The sequence below is a fragment of the Parasteatoda tepidariorum genome, chromosome 10 (assembly GCF_043381705.1).
Source record: "Parasteatoda tepidariorum isolate YZ-2023 chromosome 10, CAS_Ptep_4.0, whole genome shotgun sequence".
In the NCBI taxonomy this organism is placed as follows: domain Eukaryota; kingdom Metazoa; phylum Arthropoda; class Arachnida; order Araneae; family Theridiidae; genus Parasteatoda; species Parasteatoda tepidariorum.
In genome coordinates, this window is record NC_092213.1 from 23,195,594 (window position 1) to 23,207,482 (window position 11,889).

Sequence of the window (11,889 nt, forward strand, 5' to 3'; positions counted from 1 at the left end):
TTCGGTGCATCTGATATTTGTTATCAAGATTTTATTTTTAATCAATAATGTATTCACCCTCGTTAGCAACAAAATTTCAATGCCGGATCGAAAACGGATTTTAAAAAAAATGAATTGGTTTTTAAGACTTACGAACATTTAATGCGCCGAAACGACATTACTTTCAGGTCCCACTAATGAATATATTTTTCAATGCATGTTTCAATGTGTGTATGTATGTATAATGCAAAACATTGCCAATCAACCTGCAATTTGAAGAAGAAGCATACTTTAAATATATGAATGTCCTTCGCCCTAACCTATTGGTCTCGCTTGAAAAGTTTATTTCTAAAAATTTGATAAATGCCTATTTCATTGACAGTGTGTAATACAGCTTTGCCATTTGCCCTTCATAGACAGAAAAAGAGAAAGTGATTTAATGAGTTAATAAAACAGGTTTACCTTGTTTGAAGTTGTAAAAACTCTCTCTAAAATCCTTTAAAGTGTTTTTCATATGTCCTAAACAACTCTATCGTATAAGTTTAGGTAAGTCGCTTTTCTTTTAAGTTGAGAAAGAGCAATCAAAAATTGTATTTTAGTTTGAATTACTTACTAAAATGCATCCTTTTTTTACCTGAATATAAAATATGCAGTATATAATTACTTAAACGGATACTTTTTAAAACGTTTTTAAATTATTCGTTGAATTAGCTATGAATAATATAAACAGTTGTGGTAAATAGGAAAACTCGCTTTTGTAATTATATATACTGTTTTTATCCATATAATATAATAATTTTTATATTATAATAGACTAATGATGTAGATTATAATATGGAGTAGCTATGTTTTAGTTTATGATTGTAATCAACACTATGCAAGGAGTCAAGAGAATATCCTTTTTGCCACCAGGAGAAATCTAATAAATTATATTTTGTATTTAAATGTAAATTTTTTTGTTTTAAATTATTAAAATTTTTCACATGTGACGATGAGATTTGTTATGTATTATACAGAAACGTAGCTAAGGCTTGCAGCGCCTGGAGATAACTCTGTTTTACCGCCCCTTTTGCATTATTTAGTGAGACTTATAAGATTTTCTGGAACACTTAAAAATAATTATGTAAAACCCACTGCAGTTGACATTGAATTGTTAAATTTTATTTAGAATAAGATTTTTCAACTTAAATAAAAAATTTTCAGAACAACACAACTTGAGAAATTATTGATTTAGTTTAAAATTTAACTACTAATGTAGTATATATTACTAAAATAAATAGTGACATATACATAATTTTGAGGTCTCTTAAATATTAGATTTCTACTCACATGCCCAAAATGCTTTCCCGTAAATCAATCTCTGAATGCCATAATTAACTAATATACTTGCATCCTACACGTTTTTCGAAGAAAAGAAAATTGCACACGTGTGTTAATATGAAACTAAATAGTAATGAAATTTAGAGGCTGGTTTTTTTTTTTTTTATCCGCGTACCATATTGAATTTAAGGAATTTAAATCAAGTATTATTTATTATCGTTTTTTTTTTCATTTTTAAAAATTTAAATGTTAATTTCAATTTTATGCAAGAAAAATAATTTTTTAAACACTTTGAACTGAATTTTGAAAGTCTTTTATGAGCATATTAAAAATGTTAAGTACAAAGAAAAATATTTTATACGATATTTTAAATATTTTTATTAAATATTTTCCTTGTTTCTCTGTTGTATTCATTAAGAACATATATGTGAGTGCTCGCCGCACTACCTTTAAAAATTTGAAGAAATCCTGTATGCATAATTTAATGTTTTGGTTCATTGTACAAATTGCAAAGTTGCTAAATATAACTCCATTTTTAAAGTTAAGTTTTGACTGAGTAAGTTTTGTAGGCTAAGTATTAATGCTACGTGCAAATATTTGAAAATTTGAAATTTGGTTCTAAGTATTAATTATTCAAATTTTATGAAACTTAAGTTTTTAGAAAATGATAAAATCTGATATGAAATGAAACATTAAAAACATCAATTGAAAAAACGAGATTTAAGAACATTAAATTTAGATCATAATCTAAATTTAATGACACAACATCGATTTTTCGACTCATTTTATCCCATTTTAAGCTACACGATGTATTAAAATGAAATAAACATATAATTTTTATTTATGACATTAACCAGCTGAAAGATGCACTTTATCAATTTATCTAAAGGAAAGATGGCGTAATAAAAAAAAAATTCTTTTGCTGTTTTAGAATTTTAAAACTATTTTTAAAGATTCTTTTACTTATCGGAAGTAGTAAGTAAAATATTTACATTAAATCACTCATCACTTTCTCATTTTCACTCATTATCTCCATTATATTTTATTAAACTCTTTATCCAATTTTCAATCACCTCAAATTTTATGAAACTCAAGCTTTTAAAAAATGTTACAATACGAGATGAAATGAAACATTGAAAGCATCAATTGAAAAAACGAGATTTAAGAACATTAATTTAAAACATAATCCAAATTTAATGACACAACATCGATTTTTTTACTCATTTTATTCCATTTGACACTACATGATGTATCAAAATGATACAAACATATAATTTTTATTTTTGACATTAACCAGCTGAAAGATACACTTTGTGAACATATGTAAGGGATAGTTGAAGCAATCAAAATCATTTCTTTTGCTGCTTTAGAATTCTAAATCAATTTTTATTGATTCTTTTTAGACTTTAACTTTAATTTTTCTTTCATAATTTGTTTTAATATACTTCCTGATTTCCTTTAGGCATTCATAAATCTATTTATTTCTCCTAACTTTACATATTTATTTGTATACGCAACTCATGTAATAAGAGTTATATGATGTCTACGATAGTATGGGTGTTCGTTTGATTCATTTTAATTTGCTAATTTATACTTTTTTGTTTACTTTACTTGGAATACGAATAAATTACTTGAGAAAAATTGCTTGAAACTGTGCGTTACATTTGTAAGCAGTGTAGCTAAAGAATTTAAAATTTTGTTTCAGAGATTATTTATTTCTAAATTTAATTATAGAATTTTCCGTACATTTAATGAATGGAAGCTTTAAAGTCTAAACATTTATCTATGTTTTTAATAATAGGAGGTAATTTATTTACTTCTCATTAGAACTGCACAATAGGCTATTGGAGACAGTCTGGGAAATATCCCTGAGGATGATCCGATGACATGCCATCGCCATTTTGATCCTCTGCAGAGGGGATGGCTCCTCTGCATTGGTAGCCAGACGACTAGGCGTGAAGTAGGGCTTTTTACGGTAAAACAGTTTAACGAGGACCGATACGGCAAACCTTAGGTCCCTATACAGGCTGATCAAAGTGGTCACCCACCCGCTTACTGACCGCAGCCAGTGAGGCTTGACTTCGGTGTTCTACTGAGAATAGAGTCTATACGATCAGTCCACTGCGGAACGTTTTTAATAATAGAAAGGATAATTTTGAATAAATATCTAAAAATTAATTAATTAAACTTTCTCAGATAAATTAATTTTCGAAGAATTTTTTATTCGATGGGATAGAAAAGACCCTGATTGAGCAAGAAAGAAAGAAAATACAAAAATACATGATGCAGACGAAATGAGTACAAGTAGTTTTGTAAGTGTTTCTACTGTAATGTGACATGTTGATAGTATTTTAAAACTTTTAATATGAAACCTAAAAGTTAAGACAGATGTTTCTAAGGCAGTATAAAGTAAATTATTGTTGTTAATTTACATGCAATCCCCAAAAATTTTTTACTGTGCCATTTAATGTCATTTTTTATCATTTACAGGCTCCAATTCATCATGTATAAATTACTTGTTTTATTTTCGGTAAGTGTTTTCTCGCTTTTAATATCTATTAGTTGCTTAAATGAAACATAGTCTCCTGCAACAAAAGAAAGTAAACAAAAAACAACAAAAAAAGTGGAGATAGGTCACATTGACCGGCTATTCTGATTTTCTATTTTCTACTTTCAGATTCATAAATATTAATACGAAATAATTATAGAAATTTTTATTTTTTATTTTTACTCCTTTCGGATTACATGGATGTTCTTTATTATCCTTTGAGTATGATATCTTAAATTTTATTATTTTTACGTTCAACTTTAAAAAATAAAGTAAAATACCATTTACTAACCTTTATGAGAAAATAAATATGATTTTGCAAATTCGCAGCAATTCAGCTATAAACTTAAACAAGTTTTTCTCAAAGCCAGTTTAATTTTAAATCATTTTAAATGCGAAAAAATTTAACAGCAATTTTTTTTTCCTTGAACACAAAATCAATTTTTCTAAAATTTGTTCATTTATTAGAAAATTGAAGTAAATTTCTTATTCCACTTTCTAAATTTCTTATTTATTTTTTTAAAATCTTTGTTATAATTCATTTTCTATATTACTTTTTATTTTTATTTTCAGATGCTTGGCTTAATGCTGGCTGAAAAACGTGAGTAACTTAATTCCAATGATACAACGAAATTTTCGTTACATATTTTCAGTATTATTTAAAATATATTAATCTTTCTTTCCTTTTTTTTATACAGAATTAAGAGTAACACATTGCTTACATTTTCAATGTACAGTTGTTGAACAAAATAATGGAAACACTTCTATACTAACATATTGCTTAATTTTTCTCAAATACTAAGAGAATCATCTTAAACATTTAAAAGTGTTAAGGTTATACGATTCTTCATAATTATCAATGAAATTTAAAGTTTTAGCTGAGAGCTAAGAGGTTAGAGGGACCGATAACAAATTACAAACGGAAATTAAGTAATGTTTTTGAACACTCTATGCCAAAAAATATAGTACAAAAAATATAGTAGGATTCCTCCTGAGTACGTTCCTTAGCAAACCTTAACAAGTAGTTCTGCCAAGTAAGACTTCCACAATCCTCAATTATATTCCAAAACGGCCCAAAACCAACCAATTCGAGAGAACTGCTCGATTTAGAAGTCGGTAGATAAAAAAAATCAATTTACTTATGTTTTCTATTGATTTTTTACACATAAATTTTAGAAAAAAAGGCAGTCTTTGGCTAAATTTGAAACACCTGAAATTATTATATAAGTCATTAGCAATAACTGCAAAAGTACTTTCTATAATTCGTAGAAATTACTAGTTCTTTTGGTCGGGATAGTCTGGTTACCAGGGTGCTGGACTCACGTTAATTCTGTCGGGTTGCAAAGTCCTCCATGTTCCTATAAGAAATCAAACCTCTGGGGGTACTGATTTGGAGATTAATCGTTCACTGGATTGGGGCAAAATTACGATCTGTGGATGAATGAACGGGTCCGCCCTTTAAACGGGTGCGACGTATGGGTGTGGTAGGAGTCGAATTCTTGGACATAGATGGCTCCGCCGCAAAACAAGAACAATCCCCCCTGCCTTAATGGCCGATAACAACAACAACAACTAGTTCTTTTTTTTAATCTATGCTCCATTTTAATAGTTTTTCATTAATTTATCCAAAATGTAGCTAAGAAAACTGATTGTGAAGAGCACCGTGAGAGAGAACAGAAAAGCAATGCACCTTTACCTATGCGGTTGATCCCAGAATGCGACAGCAAAGGTGATTACAAGCCTCTACAGTGTTTTCAAAACAGCAAGTTTTGCTCTTGTTGGGATAAAACAGGAAATCCACTCACTCAACCATCTGGTAAAATAAAGGCATGCGACTGTTTAGTAAAGCAAAAGGAAGCCAAACCAGGTATGTTTGAGTCCCAGCAATTGAATTGAAAATTATATTGGGTGTTCTCGAATGACCACCTTTAATATGTATTTTTAGAGTCATTAATGGAAATGAAATTAAACAAAAGTATGCAAATTAATATCTAAATGAGATTAAAGCAAAAACAATATTGAAATATAACAAGCCATTATTGAGGAAAGCATAATTGAAGAAGTCAAAATATTTTTGATTATCGGGGAAAACAGTGAGGAATTAAAAAGCAATTGTAACTAAACTGGTATTAATATTTTTTATTTAACTTTCTTCACTCATGATTCGAAACAGTTTTCGAATTTGCATTTATGTTATGTTGCATTTATGTTTCTTTGCATTTATGCTTTTTTTTTACGCATTAACTTAACTTTTTGACTTCTAAAATGCATATATATTTTCTAACATTTACTTTTAACCAAGATTGTAAAAATATATATAAAGGGTGATGATTATAGAACACTCTGCATTGCAACCTTTTTTTAAATATTCTAAGCAACTATTGAATTGGTGAAGTGAACTATAAATAACTTCGTTATAATTTTCCTTTATTTGGAAGAGTAACAAAAGGAAAATTTAGACTTTTAGCTGTTAGTTAAGAAATTATGAAGAATACGAGATGAACCAAATAAAGAATCTGTCCCGGTAGAAGAATTAAGTACTGAATCTGCAGCACTATCCAGATATGTCAGAGACATCAACGTAGTCAGACATAGATAATCGTTGTAAAATTTCAGCTCAATCTAACATGTCGTCAAATTTGTAAATGCAGGGTTCTAAAAAAATTATGTGTAAAAACATGTTAAATTAGAGTTGAGTTTTATGCAATGACAATAATATTGGAAAAATGGAATAAATCCTTATGCAGTTAACCCATATTCAAATAACAGACAAGAATCTTTATCCTTTGTTCTTAGCAGTCTTCTCTGAACTCCACTATTTAAATTAAATTAGAACCTAGTTTAGAGAGATCTTAAAAAGGTGTCTCAGTGATTTTCCGCCATTTCTAAGGTTGCTAAATAATCTGCAGATTCTGTAACTATCTGCATCGCCGTCTGCCGTTCTTTTGGATTTCTGCTACTGGTTTTCCTTATAGTTAATGATATTATAGGATGAACCTCAATTACCTTCCTATTTTAATGAACAAAGGCACCTTGTAATAAATATTAAAAAAGTTAGATTAATTTTGTTGCTTATACCAGTTTTTGTAAACAGATGAACAAATAAAATTCTCTTTCTTTCGTTGATTGCTATTATCTACTAGCAATTCGCATATGTTTTGTGAGTTTTTTGATGACTATGGAACACGAATTTGTCTTTTTTTTTCACAGTTCGGTGAAGACATCTAAGTTTAACTTGCATTCGCTCGGATAATTTAGAGTACTCTTGATTAGAATATTTTACGCGTAATATTGTTTGAATATCTCTTTTGCAGATAAAAACTGCATCATAAAAATTTTATTTGCTGCTGAAACATATACAAGAAGTAATACTTAGCTATCGCTCTTAGTATTATCCTATAATAAACTATCTTTTTATTTACTATCTTATTAACTGACCTATTATTGCGCGTCAAAATTGCAAACGTAATTTTCGTTAGAAATGTATCTTTAACAGTTATTTACTTGATTTTAATTATTTTGAGATTTATTTATAATTTCTTTCTTTTAAAATTTAAAAAAATTAAGAATCAAATAGAAATTTTTTTTAAAGCATAACTTTTTGCGCAGTCAGTTGCAAATTGAATATTGTAAAGATAAAGTAAGCGACGACATTGTTGGCGATGTCTCAGAAACTTCAGCTTTATTTTACTGCATGCCAGTTGTTTGAAGTGAACAACCATTTTTGTGAAGAAAAGAAATTCTTTCGGGGAAAAAAAAATCGTTTGCACTTTTTTTAAAAATTACAGTCTTAAATTCTAATTATAATTTTACATTTATTATTTCTTCAAGGATTACTCGGTGCTTTCAAAGCTCAATGTGAAGAAGATGGAAAATTTAAGAAAGAACAGTGTCATGGTTCAACAGGACATTGTTGGTGTGTTGATCCCCTTACAGGTGAAAAGAAAACAGAGCCTAAAAGAGGAAAAGCAAACTGCTGATAAAAAAAGAAAGAAAAAAAACTGTTTGCCTTGGCCATTGTTGTGTTATTCTATATTTATTAAAACATAATCAGTACGCAGTGTTGAACTTTTAAATTTAAAATTCCTTGGTTTGTTATATCTCAGACAAAATGTGTCTTCTCATTAAAGTAATTTAATAAAATTAGCCTTTGTGTTTATTTTCCTATTGTAAATTAATGGTGAGTATTTTCTGAACACCACCAGCGATACTTAATTTTGAAATCGTCGCAAATATTTTTTGAATTAATCCATAGAATTCTTTTCAAATCAAAGTACGTGTTAAGAAATCCCAAAAAAGTTATCGAAATCCTACAAATCATTGTCAAGTAGTGATAGTACTTAAATGTTTGAAAGCGTGTTTGTTTCTCGTTTGAATTTAAAAATTGTTTCTTTTAATTTCTATTTTAATTTCTATTAAGTACGGCTAAACTACTTGTGGAAAACATTAAAAAAAACATTCCGTAAAAGAAATACATCTATGAGGGTGATTTCAGTTTAAGCCTTAAAATTCTAACTATTTCATTCGGAAAATTTTTAAAGTTTAAAAAGTGTATAATTAAAAACATTTCTTCTTACATTAAATCTGAGTTAAATATCATTTTCAAATTTGAATAGCAGTTAATTTAAGTAAAAACTTCACATTATTTCTTAATGTTCTGTGACGTGGCCTCTTGGATACAAATGCGACTTGGATAAAAAAGCTACGAGAAAAGTTTTCAAATAAAAATCATTGGTAAAAAATATGCGGTGCAAAATAATTATAAAAAATAACTAATTACTTACAATATGTTTTCAAAATTAAAAAGATTTCAATTGATCTATTTGAATGAGAGTTTTCTGATTTTATATTCCATCTTAATTAGCTAAAAAATAATTTCATCAGAATGTTTGACTCCTACCCTTTAATTTTGAAAATCTCTAAGCTATAACAATGAAAGTAATTTTTAAATGTCAGCAGCATTAATAGTAATAATTATCTCTCCAAAGTAAAGGTTTCTAGTAGAGCATGCTAGGTAAGAATTTGCTGATTTTTAATTCTGATTCGATTGGATACCTGCTAGTGACGTCATCGTAGGTAAATCGTGGCCATAGTATTGGCGATGATTTCTGTTTATCTACAAATGCTTTAATCGTGGCATTTGTCTAAAAACAGAAGCCTATCAGGTACGACACACCTGCGTGACGTAACTTACAGGTATCCAATTAAATCTAATTTAAATCACATTGTTTGGGATAATTATTTCTTGTTGCAAATAGCCAATTATAATATTAACAATAAAGTCATTCGAATGATTGAGTTTCACGTTCTCAAATAAACCCTGCTAATGTGGCGTAACTACCACTATGAATATTAAATACCAAATCACTACTATATAAGACACGCTAACTTGATTCTATCAGGTGGTACCTTTTGATAGATGAAGGTTGACATAGTCGATAATTTTAATTCCCCACATTGGTGACCCGGACGTGATATGAGCTTGCTAACATGACGGATGGTCTGCATTAAACAGTTGATTTGCTTAAAAAAATAAAATAAGCTGCTCAAAGAAAAGAAGGAAAAAAATCCGGTGAAGCAAATAAAGTCTCCCGGTAATAAACAAAAAAAAAAAAAGAAAAAAATGTTAGCAAAATGCTACAAAAAAAGAAAAAAAATAATAATGAGCGAAATGCTATTAAAAAATGATGAGCAGAAAATAATATAAATAAAATTTAAAAAAAAAATAAAAAAAAAAATACAGCATGAATTAACTAATGGTAATCGTTCATCGAATTCTGGAAGGGGAGTAATGTGGCGTAACTACCACTATAAATATTAAATACCAAATCACTACTATATAAGACATGTTAACTTAATTCTATCAGGAGGTACCTTTTGATAGATGAAGGTTGATATAGTCGATAATTTTAATTCCCCACACTACAAAAATATCTAGTGACTTATTGAACTTCTATACGATGATTCGCCTCTTCAAAATGAGAAGATATTTGAAACTTTCAAATTTTTCAAGAGTTATTTAAAAATTGAGTGATCATGCATGTCAACAATTAGTTAAAAATTGTCATTAGAATGTTTAATGACCAGCATCTCGTTGCTCCATCTCTCTGCACTCATTTAAATTGCTGGTCCGAAACCAATTCNTAAGACGTGTTAACTTGATTCTATCAGGAGGTACCTTTTGATAGATGAAGGTTGACATAGTCGATAATTTTAATTCCCCGCACTACAAAAATATCTTGTGACTTATTGAACTTCTATACGATGATTCGCCAGTTCAAAATGAGAAGATATTTGAAACTTTCAGATTTTTCAAGAGTAATTTAAAAATTGAGTGATCATGCATGTCAACAATTAGTTAAAAATTGTCATTAGAATGTTTAATGACCATTTTTTCCTATAAAACTTGGTGCAAAAATATTTATCGATACAAAATAGTTAAAAAAAAAAAATAATTACTTAACTGTCTATACGATAAATGTCACAATTTCCATATAAGTTCTGTTAACAGGAGTTTTCGGATTTTTTGAAAATGTGATTGACGTAAAATTTTGCAACGTAAAATAATAAAAAACAACTGTACATTGCATAAAATTTGTCATTAAAACATTACTGACTGGAATTTTGGCAATTATTGTCTGATTTTTTGTTAATCTATAATAATGATTTTAAATTACATTATGCCCTTAATTTAATAGATTTTCTAAGCGAGGAAAAGTATTTAAAAATTATCCGATTGGGCACTTGCAACTCGAGAAAAAGAATACGTGTTTACATGGCTGGGCCAGCCATGTGATTTAAATCACATGGTTGGGCCTAATCTCGTAGTTGTGCTTGGTGCTTGGCACGTTACAGATACCGCAATTATAGGCTTGGTTTCTATTTTACTAAATCTTATTTGGTCTGTATTTAATTGGATACCTGTAATCAACGCCCCGCGTGAGTGCCAAACCTGATTGACTTCTAAATTTGGGAAAACGAAAATGCTACGATTTACCCACGATGACGTCACCGGCAGGTATCTACATCTCCAAAGCATGAATTATGTCTTTCAAGTAACGAAGAAGTTTTTTTGACAAAATTTTCTTAACAAAAGTTTCATTAGAATGTTTGACACCAATTTTTTCGAATAAATTTAGTTACAGAAAAATTTTGAGTCAAAAAATGTATAAAGTTTAAAGTAGTTGTAGTACTTTATTCACATCGTACTGGAGCTGCGCAATAGACTATTAGTTATGGTAATGGAAACATCGCTGAGAATGATTCGAAGACGTGCCATCATAATTTATGTCCTTTTCAGAGAGAAGGCTCTTCTTTGGTAGCTCAACGAGCTGCTCACGAAGTTGATCACTTAACAGTAAAACAGTTTAACGAGGATCGATGTCCTTTACCTTACCTTCGATTCCTTCCCAGGCTGCTCAAAGAGGCTCCCTAGCCACTTACTGATCGCAGGCAGAGAGGCTTGACTTCGGTGATCTACTCATAGTTTACTCAGAAAAATATTTAAAAAATCATTTAATTATTCCATGGGTGATCATGATCTTCAATATGACAGACCACTAACTGATCAATTTATTTCTATTGTCTAATTTTTAAAAAAAATTTTACTATATAAACTGAAATGTTCGACGGCTGTTATTTTAGATAAAGCTTTTTTTTTTTTAAAGAAATTTAGAAAAGCAAAATAATCAAAAGTTATCAAACTGCCTAGTATCACCCTTTACGCAAAAAAATTATGTAAACGAATGTGGAGATGTGATTGAGAACCAGATAATAATTGGGCAATCCCACCACTCGGAACTTTTGAAGAACCCAGCTCTCGAGAGTGGCGAAATTACTTCCTTCTCTATTTGCTATAAGTGAACGATTTTGTGTAGAATATAAATGTTTAAAAAACAGAATTTTTATTTTAATGCTAAATGTTTTCGAACGCTGCTCCGATAATATTTATTTTGTCACTTCTTCGACAAAATTAAAATTCATATAAAATATGCATTTAATAATTGAGCATTCGATTGATACATTTTAAGTTGGGCTATCAA

At 29.2% G+C, this 11,889-nt stretch overlaps 1 protein-coding gene across 3 annotated transcripts; it reads left to right on the forward strand.

Moving 5' to 3' along the window:
• The first annotated feature begins 361 nt into the window (after nt 1-361).
• LOC107446215 (U20-hexatoxin-Hi1a) lies at nt 362-7,993 on the forward strand. 3 transcript variants are annotated; one of them, XM_043044572.2, is made up of 5 exons: nt 362-525; nt 3,790-3,829; nt 4,421-4,448; nt 5,484-5,714; nt 7,679-7,993. In XM_043044572.2, exons 2-5 carry the CDS (start codon nt 3,803-3,805, stop codon nt 7,825-7,827), a joined length of 435 nt encoding a protein of 144 aa, XP_042900506.1. In that variant the 5' UTR covers nt 362-525; nt 3,790-3,802; the 3' UTR covers nt 7,828-7,993. The 3 variants fall into 3 exon arrangements, with proteins under 3 accessions (XP_042900506.1, XP_042900507.1, XP_042900508.1); XM_043044573.2 differs by lacking the exon at nt 362-525 and adding an exon at nt 2,163-2,274; XM_043044574.2 differs by lacking the exon at nt 362-525 and adding an exon at nt 2,645-2,761.
• The last annotated feature ends 3,896 nt before the right edge of the window (nt 7,994-11,889 follow it).

Bases quoted from the DNA above. Each gene is read 5' to 3' on its own strand.
- LOC107446215 (XM_043044572.2), top strand. From the start codon at position 3,803: ATGTATAAATTACTTGTTTTATTTTCG. The intron at 3,830-4,420 runs GTAAGTGTTTTC...TTTTATTTTCAG, and splicing joins AATTACTTGTTTTATTTTCG to ATGCTTGGCTTAATGCTGGC. The intron at 5,715-7,678 runs GTATGTTTGAGT...TATTTCTTCAAG, and splicing joins GCAAAAGGAAGCCAAACCAG to GATTACTCGGTGCTTTCAAA.